At 42.4% G+C, this 16,986-nt stretch overlaps 1 protein-coding gene across 1 annotated transcript; it reads left to right on the forward strand.

The window, feature by feature from the left end:
* The first annotated feature begins 279 nt into the window (after nucleotides 1–279).
* LOC4345308 (protein ENHANCED DOWNY MILDEW 2) lies at nucleotides 280–16,055 on the forward strand. The gene is made up of 17 exons (XM_015795624.3): nucleotides 280–414; nucleotides 1,362–1,792; nucleotides 1,877–1,973; nucleotides 2,967–3,011; nucleotides 3,180–3,391; nucleotides 4,708–4,810; nucleotides 4,901–4,996; nucleotides 7,240–7,487; nucleotides 7,578–7,658; nucleotides 7,746–8,183; nucleotides 8,402–8,519; nucleotides 9,161–9,202; nucleotides 11,264–11,374; nucleotides 11,629–11,700; nucleotides 11,774–11,892; nucleotides 13,581–13,644; nucleotides 14,137–16,055. Exons 2-17 carry the CDS (start codon nucleotides 1,380–1,382, stop codon nucleotides 15,757–15,759), a joined length of 3,882 nt encoding a protein of 1,293 aa, XP_015651110.1. The 5' UTR covers nucleotides 280–414; nucleotides 1,362–1,379; the 3' UTR covers nucleotides 15,760–16,055.
* The last annotated feature ends 931 nt before the right edge of the window (nucleotides 16,056–16,986 follow it).

Genomic DNA, 16,986 nt, shown 5'->3' on the forward strand with positions numbered 1-16,986 from the left:
GTTGCTTTGACTTGATATGCGAATAGATATTCGTAACCGATAGTGGCCGTATCCGTCTCGGTACGTATACGTCTCATATATGTGCCCGGTATTATCCGTGCTTATATTCGTATTCAATACTATCCGTATCCAACCCGATTCCGATTATAAAATATAGGTTAGAATATGGGAAGGGTGAGGTCCGACCGAACCCGACCCGATTTCACCCCTAACCCCACCGCCACGCGGCCGACGCGCTACATGCAGCACAAGAGGTGGCGTGGCGACTCCCCGAAAACCAAATTATTTTAGCCATCGAACAAACCTCCGCGCTCTCTCTCTCTCTCAATCCTTCGCTCCTGCGTGCTTTTGGGCTGCTGCTGCTTCTGCTCGCTGCGGCCGGGAGGAGAGGGAAACCGCTTCCGCTCGCTCCAGGTGCGGATTTCTTCTTCGCCCTCCTTCCGATCCCTCGCAGTGCCGGCGCAGCGTCTTGGGGTGTTGGTTAGGGTGGCGTTCGTGCGCCTCCGATTCCGGCGGGGTTCTTGCGCCGTGTCCGTTCTTTGGGGGTGGTATTATTGGGGTTCTTGGGAGGGTTGGGGGTGGTGGTGATGCTTTTCTTTTTGGTTTCTTGGCGCTGCGATTTCTGGTGGATACGTGTTCTTTGAGAGATTTGTTCGGTTCTTGCTGGGTTTGTTGTCAAGAATCGATCGCTCTTCTTTACTTGTGGGGGATTTGGCTGGGGTTTCCTGTTCTGTTTCGATACAGTGTTTTCCCCTTTCTTTTTAGAATGCGAGTAGAGCCGTTTCTCCGAGACGTCTACTTGTAGGATCGCCTCCCGGAGCATATCGTTCCTGCGGCATTTTTTGTGAGCTTCTTCCAGCGCAAATATTGGTGCTATTCCGGCGGATTTTCCTCAACTAATTTGGGATAATTTCTTGCCTGCTGTTTCTGTGTACTGTGTGCGATTTCATTTTGGAATTCTTCATGCTTTTGTAGCAGTAACCGCAAAGGATTTTTATTTGCCGTTTCATCTTAGCTAGATTATTAAGCATTTAAGCATGAATGATTTTCACAGTTTAATGCTCATTGAAGCTGTCTTTTGTATGATTAGAAATTAGAGGCACCTTTTGTTCTCCGTGGTGATATGTATCTCAATTCTTATTGCTGTAAGATATCTCATTCTTTAGTGGCTTAGTGCTAAATCTGCTAAGTTCTTTTTTGTATGTAATGTCTCTATGATATTCTTCAATGTAGTATCATTTACTGCTCATCCTTAGAAGAGGACAATTATTTCGGGTTCTGCTGTTTATGACAGATAATAACTTTTAATATAAGCTGTGGGTGCAAGATTTCTTTTTGAAAATTCTCCCTCCCTATGCCAGAATCTAGCAGCCTCCACTATGTTTGACGACGACGATGACGTGGAGCCACCGGTTAACGATGTGGACATCTACTATTTTGAGGAAAGCGAGGACAAGCCAGTCTGCTTCAGTGTCTTGCCCATAAAGTTTGATGAGAACGAAGAAGTCTCATGTTCTGATTACAAGGAACTGAACTTGCGTGGATTTACAGATAATAACCGTCATGTGTTCAAGAAGGTGATAGCTTGGAGGGTAGATCTTGATTGTCAGAGGCCAAAGATCTCAGTGCTTTCGAGTGACGGGAAATGGATAGAACTGTTGAAACCACGGATGTGCTATTATGAAAAAAAAGTTCGATCAATATTGATCACAGTGCAAATGCTCCACTTTGTCAGGAAGTGTCCCAAGAAACAACAGAGAAGCCTTTTTGATCACCTCGGTGAAGTTTTCAAGTATTATATCTGCATGCCTTCCCTTTTTTCCTTTGCTATGCCACAACAAGATCTTAATTTCTATATTTTTGTTGTTTCTTGTAGTAAATTTGGTCCTGTACCTAATGGGGATGACATAAAGAAGCACCATCATCTAATCAAGCTTTTCATGGAGAGGGATCCAATTTTAGTGAAGTCGAAGGTATGGATATTAAATCATGATGTAAAATATACAGTATGTTCTTGATAGCATTAATAAACTTCACTAATTAAGCATTTCACACTTCTGCTACAAGGCAGATCAGAGTGAAGCCTTATTCTGACAGTTGCCAAATTAGAATGCCATGATCAAATGGGCCCTTTAAGTTCGAATAGCAAGACAATAAAGCACTGTCAAGAAGGCCATGGCCAAACAGGTCACTTGGATTCAAGCTAGATAGTAAGGTCATACGTAACACACAGGAACCTAATTTTGGGTGTTCACCATGTCCTAGATGAATATACATGGTCCTAGATGAATACTAGAAGAAAGTAAAGACTAACTCTCAATACCTTAGTGGCTTAGCATAGACGCTATGCATAACTTCAAAAACAGTATGTGGTTTCGTGTGGTGTGGTCACCCGACCTTGTAGTGCCTATCCATTCCTTGCATGTTGCCCAATAGATCATAGATCTCATTTTAGAACATGATTGCATACCTTGTCACCCCACCTTGTAGTGCCTATCACCCTATCCATTCCTTACATGCTGACCAATAGATCATATATCTCATTTTAGAACATGATTGCATACTGATATCCTTCCATATGCTCATTATGGCTTATAGATATGCTCATTATGGCTGAAACTCTATAAGTCAGATTTACCTCTTATAGATATATATTCCGTGTATTAAGATACACTACTTTGAAGATAATTATTGCATCTTAGGGGTCAAGTTTCACCTATCTTAATACAAATGATGTGCAGAGCTATGTGCATCCCCTAAAAATCTTATGGGTCAAGTTAAGCCATCTCAATCTATTTTCTCCTCACATCCCAAATTAAGCTGGCACTACCCTGCCATCCTCTTGGCCGTGTCTTCTCTCTATGAATTCTAGCCCAATTTAGCTTGGATGTCACAGCATATGCTTACATAACTTCCACTGTAATTCAATCGTATGTTTGTCATGATGACTATTTTTGTGCATACAGATTATACGATGCTTTATTGAGGATGCTTCCAGGAAGGCCATTGAGGTACCTTAGATAGTAATTTGCTGCTTGATAAAGTATTATTGAAAATCAGGCTACAGATGCATATGTTCAAATTTCTTATATTTATAAAATCCTTTAGACTTTAGTGTAGATTTCTATTTCAGAAATTTGTTGTGTTGTGTTTGATTTCTGTTACTCATCATCAATTAGCCCATACCAAGGAGAGCGTGTACAGAAGATCGATTTATTGTCAGTGATGAGTCACTTGAAAGCAGTGATGACTGCAGCTACAGCAATAGCGACAGCAGTGATGATAATAATGATGATAGTACTGATGAAGATACTGATACTGATGGTAATGCAACTGATGATGATACAGATATGATATGTGCCATATGTGATGATGGTGGAAAGTTGCTTAGGTAGGTGCAGTTTTGTTTTCTGTTGTGCTCATCAACTTTACTTCAATGCCTCTTACTCTTATTCATGATGTGTTCTCATGTTCCCTATATCTTTCTGTCTTACCTCATGTTGTTCCTTAAGTATATGAATTCACACAATTTAGGCTCTTCGGTATTCTATTATCTGGTTCATTGCAAACTGCAAAGCATAGTTGTGCAAATTATTGGTCTTTCTTGAATGTTAAACGTGAAACTATTAGCTGCCCCTGTTCCATAATTGAAAGTGATGTATGTACTATCCTAAGTTTGCTTATACCTGCGTACTTAGTCAACTGGTGAAATTCGATCCTTGGCCAGAGAGAAAAAAAAAGTTTCTGTAATTCATAGCCTGAAGGAATTCTGCTGAATTGGGTTATGGGCATGGGAAACTTCATGCAAGAGAATTATACCTTAGACATAGCGTGAGCAGTGGCATGCTTTTGGGGTGAATAGAGCATCTTACAAATGAAATTATGCTTTTGATACATTAATACAGCTGTGTCACTTGCACAAAGCAGTGGTTGGGGTTGAGTTTGATGAGCAATGGAAGTCATATAATCTCATAATCTGGACTTTTGGAGTTTGTATGGAAACATGGTAACCCAAGGCATTCAGCTTCCCTGTTGATTGTGAGCATTTATTAGATCATATGTCTATAGCAGCAAGGCATAGGTTGTGGTGCCATGAAATGCCATCTATTTTGTTGCAAGTCTGGTTAAACTTGTGTAAGACAATCCCATTTCCATTGCGGCTATTATTGAAACTTCTTTTTTCAAGAAAAAATGTTGAAAATATTTTTGGTACATGAGTTTCATATCCCATCTTCCTGTTTGTTGATAATTAAATATTCATCTATATTTTTTTCTTTTATTCTCATCATTTCCTTTCTTTTGGATTCCTCCCCTAAGTTTTTCTAGAGAACCAACGATTTCTGTGCTACGGTAGGTTATTTTTTTCCTAAAAAGTTCTATTTGGTGAGTTCCAATGCTGTTTCGACCATTAGCATAAATTTTGCTGCAGTAATTGTGTTAATTCTTACTGTTTTTCATTATGGGAGATGGAACCATATCTTCTCAAGTTGTTGCTTCCTCTAAGCATCTGATGTTTCTTCCTTAATGCATTACATGTAACAAAAAAGAAAAAAAAACTATTCCAATTTTCCTGTGGAGTATTCATTCTGCACTGAGCCACTGATAGAATACCGTGGAACTTCCTGCACTTTAAGGATATACTATTGTACATCAATGGCAAAATGTCATTTGATTCTATTCTTTGCTTACAGCTACTGTTTGATGCAGCTGTGAAGGTCCATGCAAGAGGTCCTTCCATGCCAGGGTGAAGCATGGCAGGAAATCCAAATGCAGAACTCTCCGTTTCACTTCTGTGGAGCTAAAGCTAAAGGTATACTTTGGGGTTCTACTAACAGGTGCTGCAGTTTTTTATTTCTATTCCTGGCCATTTCTGACTGCCTGCTTCTTTACGCATTTACAGGAAAGTGGAACTTTCTTGTGTGAGAATTGTGAACATAATGAACATCAATGTTTCAAATGCGGAGAGCTTGAGCCATCTTATGGTCCAAATGCTAAGGTAGCATCTTTGATCTTGCTTGCAAGGATGTAATCATATAGTATAGCTAGACCTTTGAGCCTATTTTAGTTAAATGGAGAATTTATCATTTGTCCAATAGTTGTTCACCCGCCAATGTTCTGCACCATGGTACATTAGTTTTCATAAAATGCACATACATGATGAAACATTGGATCTTTTGAGCCATTCCACAATTTTCTTTCACAATACCCAAAGAACCAGCCTTGAGCTCATGAACCCTGCACACCTCTTGGACAATCACCTCCTCAGGATTAGATGGCAGCTTTCCAACCACGACAACTGACAGGGATCGCCGGATATCATTCACCATGCGCGATATGTTGGTGTCCTCTCAACAATACGCCATGGCTTGATGGTAAGACCACCCGGACTGCTGGCGACAAGGGACCCAGACACCTGAACCGTCGGCTCAACGCTGCCCCTGCCAGACGGCGGTTGTGGCTAGGGGTGGGCAAAATAAGACTGAACCGAAGAACCGAACCGAAAAGACCGAGACCGAGAAATTCGGTTAGTAATTCGATCTCAGCTATGAAAATACCGAATTTTTTTCGGGCAATTCGGTTATTGTCTTTGGTTAACCGAGAAAACAGAATTGTGGCCCAATAGGCCTAGGAGGCCCAATAAGCCCAGTAAATTACTAAACCCTAGAAGCCACCACTACCACTCAGTCCTCACGAGGCATCCGCATCACGCCGCCTCCGCCTCCGATCCATCTCCATCACGCGTCGCGCCGCGGTCATTCACAGCATCGGCGCCGCCTCTGGCCAGCCCGCCTCCGTCGCATCCCTGACGAGCGCCGCCTCCAACCATCCCGCCTCCGCCGTGGCCCCGAGGAGCGGCGCCGTCCGCATCGGCGCTACCTCCGCTGCGGCAGCCGTAGCCGCGGCCCCGACGAGCGCCGCCATCAGCGGCGCGCCTAGCGAGCAGCGGCGTGGCCTTCGCCGCTGCAACAGCCGTAGCCACGGCCTCACCCGAGCCGACGAACTTCTCCAGCGATTTCGGTCAGACCGAGACCGACACTGAAAAAACCGAGACTGAATTTGCCGGTCCTGAGTTTTTTGGGATGAAATTCGGTCCTGAGTTTTCAAAGACCGAAATGACCGAAAAACCGAAGACCGAGACCGAATTTTTCGGTCAGACCGAACGCCCACCCCTAGTTGTGGCTCACCAGCTAAATCCCTGCCGCCTGAACACTGGTGCTTGAGCACCCAGCGCTGGGCTGGCCATTTTGGCTGTTGACGTTGCCTGAAGCTTGAGTGTCAGCGACTGCGGCCTCAGCCATGGATGGGGCGGCGTTGGAAGGAGCTGGTATCCCACCCAGGCGAAGCCACACCGACGTGGTCTTTACAGGGCACACGTACAAGTGATGCCCGATCTTGGGACACTTGAAACAACGCCGTACGATGATGGCAGTCGAATGTGCAATGGGTTATGGAAAAACAGTTGAAGCAACGTCCATGCAAATCCATTGGCACTGACTTGGGCGGGCGAGAGGGCCGGCGAGGAGCAGGCTTCCTAGCCTCAACACGAACCCATCCCTTTGTATCCGGAGCAAACCTCGCAAGCACCTTAGTCTCCTGCTGGGCCTCTCAGGCTTTTACCTCCTAGGCTGTCGCCAGCAGAGACACAACCACCTTTGACACCGAGGTAGCCGGAGAGCGAGCCGCAGGGGTAGGAACTGTCGGCCCTGGCGAAAGAAGAACCGTCTTGAAGGAAAGAGGCAGAACATCGTCGCCATCGAGAGGCGGACTGGAGTCACACCACCGTTCAAACTTCAACCGGCCTAGGGCTGAGGACAAAGCAGGGGATGGAACTGGTGCTTGAGGAGAGCAGGGGGCTGGCCTTGGCAGCGCAGCTGTGGAGATGTTCTCCGAGGTTGGAGTGGCCATCGGCGTGGGGTTAGAGGTAGGGGAGGTGCCAAAGGGAACGGGAGAGGAGAGGACGTGTGAAGCCATCGTTTCTTGTGTTGACTAAATAGCTATCTAATGGTGTGTTTTCGGAAATGGCGTCAAAAAATAATGGCAAATAGCAATTTTATATTGATATAAACTACCTTAGTGCAATTATGGATATTGAATGTTACCTTTTAGACACTTCAATTCTAGCAGGGAGAAAGAGTCGACAGTAAACTCTATTGAATGCTGATTACTAAAATAATAGTTTTCTCAGATTATCTTATTCGTGACTCTTCTAGTCATTTTAAACATCTCTTCATTCTTTAGGTGTTTCAATGTAATAAAGAATCTTGTGGGCACTTCTACCACCCCAAGTGCATCGCAGTGCTACTTGAGCCTGAAGACACTGATGGTGCTTGTAAATTGGAGGAAATGATCGCAGATGGTATGTCATTTACATGCCCTGTCCATTGGTGCTTTAAATGTGCAAAGATGGAGGACAGGACACGAAGTGAATTCCAGTTTGCAGTCTGCAGACGCTGTCCAAGATCATATCACACAGAATGTTTACCAAGGTGCTGTGCGGTATCCAGTCTAGCTACTTTTGATTTATTTATTTTGTACAGCTATCATGTTCTCATGGCATCAAATGGTATTTTTCACAGCGAAATTTCCTTTGAAACAAAGGACAAAGGTGCCCCAAAACTTGCTTGGAAAATTAAAAAAAGGAGTTACTTCTACTGTTTGTAAGTTTGTTCTTCATTAGTCTCCATACTTTATCTGCACTTGGTGCTCAAGGAATCGTAACTAACTTCTGTGAAAACTTCATGCAGACACCATGGAATAGATGCTACTACTGGAACACCTAGTGGGGAGCATATAAAGTTCCCTTCTATTCCAAAAATCAAGAAAACGAAAAATCTTTCTAAGAAGGATGCTAAAGTGACTGGCAAAAGGAAAAAGAGCGGTAATAAATTTTCAACAAAATCCACTAAGTTGGCAAATGTGTCACCTAGAGGAGAAAGCAAGCAAACCAGAAGAGTAGCAAGGAATAGCTCATCTGAGCATATTGCACTAGAACATGGGTGTGCAGTAAAGCGCTTAAAAAAGGATCTGCAGTTTGAAGTACCTCTGGTTGATGTTTCTGCTAGATTAAGTGGTGCAAAAACCGTGGAAGGGAAGGAAGGGCAACCTGGAACTCCGTCTTCATTTGTTATGGGGGAAATATCAAAGAGTGCATCTTGTGCGGTGGATGGTGAAACAGAAAAGAGGTGGCTCATTTTGGACCTTGCTATTACTTAATTTAAAACGTGGCCCACACAGGGGCCTTCCAAGAAACCTGACTTCTTAATATATTTAATGTGAATGATTTCATCAACTGAGACCTGCTTCTGAATTGTTTTCTTCATTTTCCTTTGATCATTCTGCTGTACAGGCTTACCACATGATTCTTACAAGTGATATGGATCTTTTGGTATCACCATTTCAGGGTAACAAGTACAGCAGAAAAGGAAATATCTGCAGGGACATCCCAAGATATGGCTACAAAGGATGTACTGAGGCAGCCCAGGATTGAGATAGATGGTTTGTCAGAGTGTTTGGTTCAGGTATTTACAGATTAAAAGTTTAAGCATCCACAATCGTGACTGGGTTCCCCATTTGACAATTACTAGTGGTTGTTACTTCACTCTAGGCTGTACTTATGAATTACGATGGCAAAGAAGTTTGCACACCAGCTACTGTATGCTTTTGACTGTAGAAGTGAAATGCATGTTCATCCTTAAATTATTATCAATGAGTTAGTAAAATGAAAAATCTGGACCAAAGTTCACTCCTTTACTAGTTAAATAAGATAGCCTATGTTGATTGGCCTGTTTGCCTTTGAGCTATGCTTGGTTCATAAGCTATTAATTGTGCATTATTGTTTTGGGGCCTAAAATTTCACTAAGTGAACAAAACTGATTAAGACTGGCCTCTAGTCGGAGAACTGTTAGTAGAGTTAGTTTTTGACCATTGGCGCCTGTTTTGGTGGTCAACAAGTTTACAGTAAAAAACACTAAACTTTTTTTGCTCATGTGTGCCTGGTCAAGATTGCTGCGATTCAAATTTGAGGATTAATCGGACTTAGCTCGACAAATAATTATCCTGCCAAATGATCATGGTCCATTAAGCAGCATGCATTTGTAATAAATAACTTGTTGATGCTTTGGAGTTATATGGCTCATTGGTTCCTTTCTCTTTGTTTTAGATTGCTGATAAACTTCATTGGTATGTGCAGCCTGGCAACACGGTATGTTTATAATCTATGTTGACTACAATATCTAAAGTTAATATGAAAAAATATCACAAATCCAACTTAAACATGATTATATTAGAATAATCAACCACCTACATACTCCCTCTGTCCCAAAATGTAAGCATTTTTAGCTATGAATCTAGACAACTGTTTGTCTAGATTCGTAGCCAAAAGTGGTTATATTTTGGGACGGAGGTAGTATACATGTTTACACAACTCCTATCTTCATTGCTGAAATTCACTGTATTTCTTATTTAACTGTAATTACCATAATTGGACCACCAAAACCAATTGTGACATATTTTCTCTTTACTTTGATTAACATGGTAATTTCTAGCACTGTAGAGCATAGGCAGGTTCTTTTTCTACTGTTTTATAGTGCAATAGATATGTATATTATGGTCTTCCATAGTTCCATATTTTATAGCCGCTAGTTTATAAGAAAGTTGCATGCATTGTATGTTTGCATATTGTTGTTTCCTTGGACCTGCACTGAACGTTCACATAATTTGAATGGCAGATCAGATTCACCACACCGTGGCAGGTGTACCTGTATCTTTATAGGCTTGCAAGGATAAACTTAATTAAGATTCTCTGAATAAATTTTCATAAAGTTTATCGAATCATTGTTTCAATTTTTTTTTATATAATGGAAAAGTTCATATTTCCTGCCATTGCATGATATGCACACAGCCTAATTGTTCATACATTTTAGATAATGGATCATTTATATACATCATAATGAATATACATAAACTAGGGATGGGACAACATCATTTTGACAAAAGCCTGGACCAACTTGTCATATTTGACTTGGGTTTAGATTTGCTAGCCAATTGTGAAACATGTTGACTGCATTTTGCAAAGGAGATTAAAGGAAAGGTGATATGAATTGACCCCATAAAAACCTGGCAACATGCACTAAAAATATATATGTAGAAGAACCTCATATTGTTACTGAAACCACATAGCTCAGAGCCCTGCCATTTATGTTTCAAATTTCAATATCTCCCTGCATGAATCTAATATTTGTTTGAGATCCCCCTTCAATGTAAACATCATGGCCCAGTGTACTGCTGTCTTTTGTGAATGATGGCTCCCTGTGGCCATCTGTAGCCACTACTCTGAGATGCAGACCCTCTGTTGCATCAATGCTCGCTCATTATTTTGGATAATTGCATGCCTGTCTCATAGACACCAAGGTCATGTTGTCATCCATCTAGCACCGAGGTTTTGGATGTGCCTTCCTAGGTAATAAGCCCATGCCATCTGTTGTTTTGCCATGTCAATCAACATTTTTCATCTATGCCACTGTCCTTTTCATCCTAGCAATGAGAATGCTCCAATGTACAAACTTTCTTTGCCCTGTGGAGATTTATTGTCAATTTGTCATATCCCCTGGTCAAGAAATTTGTAGTTCTCCTTTCTCACTATCTTTCCTCAAAATTCATTTGATTATTTTCTCCCTTAATGTAATAAAAAGCACCTTATTTAGTTATTTGCTCAAACCATGCTGAATCATTTTGTAGCTGTGTCTCTCCTTTCTCACTATCTTTCCTCAAAATTCATTTGATTATTTTCTCCCTTAATGCAATAAAAAGCACCTTATTTAGTTATTTGTTCAAACCATGCTGAATCATTTTGTAGCTGTGTCCAAAATTGACAACCTTGGCCCTGTTTTCACCACCGTGTGTGCCCTGCTGCCCTGATCGTGCCAGTTGTATAGTTGTATCATCACCAATATCTTGTTCCACAAAGTCCTGTTGTGCATATGGTGGTCACTTGCCAGGAAAGCTGTGGAAAATTGCCAGATGGGGTGTTATTAGAGAGGTCCATTGTTGTCGTGAGGGAGGTAGTGGAGGCTGAGATAGATTCCAATCTTGTCGGCACCACAAAACTTTTTTTCACAAGTCCAGTATACCAAAAAGGAAGTTGTAGAATGATAATAAACAATAATCTTCTTCCTCTGAACAAAATCTTCAATATGTTTGTATTAATTTGTGTATAACTGTTTTATGTGAAAACTCATTAGTTTATTATTATTTACAATGGTAGATAGTTGATCTCTGCTTCAACATGGATAATTTTAGTCGACTGATGAAAGAAAAGCTTGAAGATGTGTCTAAAGGGTGCAATTTCAAGAATTATGATCTCTTCCAACATAAGGTGAATAAAAGCAAGACTATGTGCTTTGCTCTTTTCTAAATACTTCAACATTGGACATATTATCTTTCAGCATGAGATTTTTTTTTACCCTTTCTCAAGAATTCGTGAACATCTTTACATTTCGCAATAACAATGTCCCTTCAGCAATTATCCTTCTTTCTCCAAGTAAATGTTTACTAATTTCATAAAAAAAAAAGTAATGTTTACTTAGATAGCTTTGCCATTCTGAACTGGAGATTATGAATATTTTGCAGAACAATCTGTGTTTTGATGAGAGCAACTGGGTGACCATGCAACCAAAGGATTTACCTCATGGATTAAATCTAGTATGTTTTGTATCCTACTTTACAGGCATAAGCATCTGGCATACTTATAATATTAATCTTTTGTCCTGAGCAGGTTATGGTCCTGGACCTTCCTCTTGATATCCAAGCCGTTTCAGCGAACAAATTTGTTGACAAAGTATTAACCTTTAAGCCAAGGCTTATTATAATAGTTTCCCCCACAGATATTGAAAGGTAATCCTTGGACATATGATTTTCATTTTTTTCATTTTTAATTTGTAATAGAATGAATTTCACAAAACTGCAACTATTATTTTTGAAATGCAGCTTTGCTAGAACTTTTTAGTGTGAATTTCACCTAGTTCAACAATAAGGAAATTACAAAAACACAAGGTGCAAATCTGTTATCTTTTTCTTGAAAACGCAGGAGGAAGTGCAAATCTGTTATCAGGGAGCAGTTCCAACAGTATTGCTAAATGACTCTCTAAGGCAAAATTTGGTAATTTTGGTGAAAATCTGCGCTCCGCCTTGCCAAACCGCACTGCTCACTGCTGCCTTGCCAACGTGGGCCCCACCACTCCACCCCATCTCTCTCTCTCTCTCTCTCTCTCTCTCTCTCTCACCAAAATTGCAGGAGACCATGCCAGCGGTGGTGTCGCGGTAGGCTGTGCATCCTTCCTGCGCCGTTCTCCGCCACTGACAGAAGCTCCCGTGGCCACCCCAATCTGTTGTCGGCTACTAGCTCCCCTCGGTCATCCTCTCCGCACGGTGCTATCAACACCGGCCAGTGGGACGTCGAGCCTCCCCTCGGTCACCTTGATGCGGGCTTCATCCCTGCTACTCTATGTCACTGTTGCCGCCCGTCCTCCTGTGGCCTGTGCTCGCCTGCTGCCATCGAGTGGAGAGGGAAGATGGTGGGGAGGGGAAAGATCTAGAGGGAGGGAGGAAAAATAAGTAAATTGACTGACATGTGGGACCTACTGTCAAATTGGTGAGTGTAATGGAGATGGTGTTGGAGTGAGGCAAATTTAACTCTTTTTTTTTTTTTGCCAAACCGGCCAAATGGACACTTGGAGAGCCAAAAATAGCAACTCTGTTGGAGATGCTTGGGTCCCACATGTTAATCACCAATAACAAGCATGGTTGACAACACTTAAAGGGCTGTGGGGCTGCATTGGAGAATGACAAGTGGTACCACTAAATAAAGCATGCTTGATAGCAGGGTTACATGTTCTTTGAAATATTTGTTTTTTGTGTTATTGCTGAAGCTAGATGAAATACACGCCCCTTTGAAACACAGGATTGAAAAAACATAGAAATAGGAAAAACAAAGGAATAGGATAGGAATAGATGTGCAAAATAGAGAATTGGAAAACCTTGTTGAGATGTTCGTTTGGTTGGGGCCATAGAAAAAACACAATAATTGGTTTGGATTATTACAGTGAATTAGGCTACTTATCTACTTGTACCCATCTGGCTTACACTAATTGAACAGACAAGTGGCCGAGAATAACCTCCGTTCCAAAATATAAGCATTTCTGCGTATTTTCCAAAATGTATGTGACGTTCCAAAATATAAGCATTTCTGCGTATTTTTCAAAATGTATGTGACATCCCTCTGTCCAGATACATTTTGGGAAAAGCACAGAAATGCTTACATTTTGGAACGGAGGGAGTAGTAACTTTGCCTTGATCCTACATGAACTAGCAAAAACATGAGCTTGGAGTGGATGCTAAACTTCCTATATTTTCCCCCTAGAATCACAGGGAAAGGAAATTTTCCTGCTTATGCCTGCGAACTAAAGGCAACTATTATGTGAAAAGTTCATTGCAGAAGTGCACTTCTCACATAATAGCTGCAGTTTTATGGAGATGTATTACTATTGATCTTTGGTTCTTAACCCTGCTTGATGCACACACAGATTGGATTGCAAGGAGGAGCCCTATCATTTGATATGGGAATATAATCAGCACATCTTTGGGAAGGTGAATATCTTCCTTTTTTTTTGAATATTTAGATAAATTTTTGAGTAAATTTCACAAGACCTAGAGTTTTGAGGTATCTGCAATTTAAAATCCCAGGTTTTACAATTTGTTTTAAGGAACCCCTGTTTCGGGACAAAATGCTTCACAAAACCCCAGATTTTTGGAATATATTCATGTCCAATTTGTGGTATTTTTAGCCATATACTCACATTTGTTGCAAAGGTGGCTAATATGTGTATGTACTTTGTCCTTTTTCTCACTGAAAAGAATCAGCATACTATTTCTGTAACAAGTATTGTGCATGGATACCATGATATAGGTGTACACCAGGGTTTCATGAAATGATGAAACATACTCCCCCAAAACCGGGTCCTTAGAAACAAATACAAAACCTGGGGTGGTGTTAGGAATACCCAAAACTGGGTTTGTCTTAAATTTACTCAGAAGTTTTGGGATACTTGCTGTTACTTAACCTGGAAGTTTGTTGTGCAGCCATTGTATCAACCTGGTGATGTGGATGTGAATGACGACGCAAAGAATGGTTTGCATGTAATTCCTCTCTGTGTTTCCTTGTGGAGTTTCCCTGACAAGACAGAGGAGAATATGAGGATAGCTGGAAAACATGGCCATTTAAATGTTGGGCACAAGGCACATAGTGTCATGTTGAAGGATTCTTCTGTGGACAAAGGTGCTAAGGGGGATAACGAGATCTTCACAGTTGGAAAAGAAGACACTAGCGAGAGAGAACAAACATCTGAGCACTGTTCAGGAGAACGATTGATAATTCCCAATGTAGTTACTTTTCATGCAAATCAAGAGCAGAATGATGAGCTACAAAGCTTGTATAAGGAGAAACATGCTAATGGAAGTGGAGGCGGAAATAACTTGACATCAGGAAAAGAGAGTGATGTGCATCGGGGAGAGAATGCATGTGGGCATAACTCTGCAGCACGTCAAAAGACAGAGATCTCGAAGAGAGAAAACAGAATGACGGATAGTACACATGAAGAGAACATGAGATCAGGAAAAGAGAAGATTCCCAGGGATGGCAGCAACAAGGGGACAGTGAAGCCAGATCTTGTTGATGGACTACCTCCAGATAAGCATGTAGATGTTGCATTTGTGCACAAGACAACTACCAACAGAGTAGATACTCAGCAAGAATGTGGATACAATGTGGCTGTAGATGTTGATGACAATTATGCTCTTCAACATGAGCCAAAGAGTCCTCACGGCAATGATAATCTCAGAGGAACTGAAATGGATACTTCAGGTGACAATTCAAGAAAAACCAGGGAACAAAAGGAGGTGACTGATGGTAAGAGATTGGACTTGGATAGGAAAAGAGAAGCCGTTCGCATGAAAAACGCGCGAGATGGTCATCATGAAGATGATAGAACTGCTCATCCTCAATGTGTTGACGTCAAAAGTCCTTCGCATAATGATGATCAAAGAGCACGAGGGGCTTCAGTATGCAAGTCCAGAAAGAGGGGGACATCAAATAGAATACTAGAGTCAAGGGATACCGTGAGCGAAAATTCAGCTAGACGCCAGGTACCAGTGGAAAGAAGAAATGGTCATGCTCCATATTCAAGAAGGCCTGATTATAGTGCTACTGCAAGGCGTGGGTCCCCTTCTTATCCAAGAAGACGTAGAAGATCAAGGCATTTCAGCTCTGAAAGAGACTGGAGCACAGTTCCTCCTCGTGGTAATTCACCCGATACCGAGTACGATGGTACTAGATACAATACCGAGTATGATGGATATGGATCCCAGTCAGGGTGCGGCTACCATGGAATGGACACTCTTCCTGTTGATAGATATTATCCTCAGGAGCACCACAATGGTGCATATCGACCTCAGACAAATTTTGGTGAGGAGGAACAGGCGGCGGCTTATGGTAGGCGTAGGAATGATCATGGATGGGGACCAGATTACCGCCGTCGAGACAGTTTCGACTGGGAACACAGGAGTTCAGCTAGAGGGACAGTTACAGATAGGTATGTCCCTGACCTTGAACAGACTAACCATCAGATACCAGGTCAGGCTAGCCTACAAGATGGCTACTTCATGCGTAGAAGCAGGTCTTTTGTGAATATGCATGTGCCCTACTAGTAGAAGGTTGTTGGCCCTCTTGACCCCTTTAATCTCTTGTAGTCAGCCAACGGAAAGCCTGAAGGAACCAAAGTTGAACCCTAGTCCGGGTAGTTAACTGATGTATGTTAATGCATAGCGATCAAGAGCATCTCAGTGACTGAACTGCAGTCCCATTTTGTACATTCTTAACTACCAATTTAGCCCTACTTTTCATACTTTACTTATTTGAACTTGCTTTTCAAAATTGTCTGGTCCTATTCCGTTAAGGCGAGTTAACAGCCTTAAGTAAGGGGTAAATAGTACCTTTTGCCCTACTTGTTATATCTTTTTTTATTTGACCCTGTTATATCAAAACGTTCATATATTCGGATCTTTTGACATAGCTGTAACAAATTTAACACATCTTTTACATATTAGACAAGTTTGACGAATTTGGCTTAAATTTGACTTTCATTCGCTTTATTTTTGACAAAATCAAGTAAACAAAATCTGAAAAAATTATGGCACAATTTTTGACAACCACTGCCCCCGACACTTCTGTCGCTCCAATCCTTTGGCGCTAGCGGCGCTGCAGCCCTCCCTCTGGGCATTGTAACCGCCACCTCCCCGACATCTACACTGTGCGCACCGCACCTCCTCCCTCTCCCTCCCCTGCACCACTATGCGATGGTGCTTCCGCTACTCCCTTCGTCTGCATGTTGGTGTCAAAGCAGCCGTCCCTTTGAGAGCCGCAACCGCTGCATCCCTTGGCGCTACGCTCAGCACCCGCCGTCCCCCTCCTCCCCTCCTCCCTTCCTCTGCACACTGACGCCATCTGGGCCCTCCCTCTAGGTGCAGCAACAGTCGTCGCCCTCGACGCTAATGCCGTGCGCAGTAGCCACTGCCGCCCCCGTGCACCGACGATCCTGCCCCTCCCTTCCTTCGCACGGCGGTGCCACCGTGGCCCTCCCTCTGAGTGCAGCAACCGCCGCCGTGCACCGCAGCCACTGTCGTCCCTGATGCCACGTCCAACCGAGCTCCCCTGCTTGTCGGCGCTACCTCCATCAGTGCGCCGGTGGCACGGCAAATCCCCTTCTACGCGTGCCACCGCTCGCGCCGAGAGGATGCAATGTGTGCTGCCACCGAGTTGAATGGATGGAGTTGGACTGAATGAGAGAGAGAGAGAGGAGGAATTGGGCTGAATGGATAGGGTTCAACCCTCTTCGAGGGTATTTTGGTCCGTTCGAATAGTAAATATATTTGTTT

The sequence above is a fragment of the Oryza sativa genome, chromosome 8 (assembly GCF_034140825.1).
Source record: "Oryza sativa Japonica Group chromosome 8, ASM3414082v1".
Classification (NCBI taxonomy): Eukaryota; Viridiplantae; Streptophyta; class Magnoliopsida; order Poales; family Poaceae; genus Oryza; species Oryza sativa.

Excerpts from the sequence above, each read along its gene's own strand:
- LOC4345308 (XM_015795624.3), top strand. The coding sequence starts at position 1,380 with ATGTTTGACGACGACGATGACGTGGAGCCACCGGTTAACGATGTGGAC. Across the intron at positions 8,184-8,401 it reads GATGGTGAAACAGAAAAGAG|GGTAACAAGTACAGCAGAAA; the intron begins GTGGCTCATTTT and ends TCACCATTTCAG. Across the intron at positions 13,645-14,136 it reads ATCAGCACATCTTTGGGAAG|CCATTGTATCAACCTGGTGA; the intron begins GTGAATATCTTC and ends TTTGTTGTGCAG.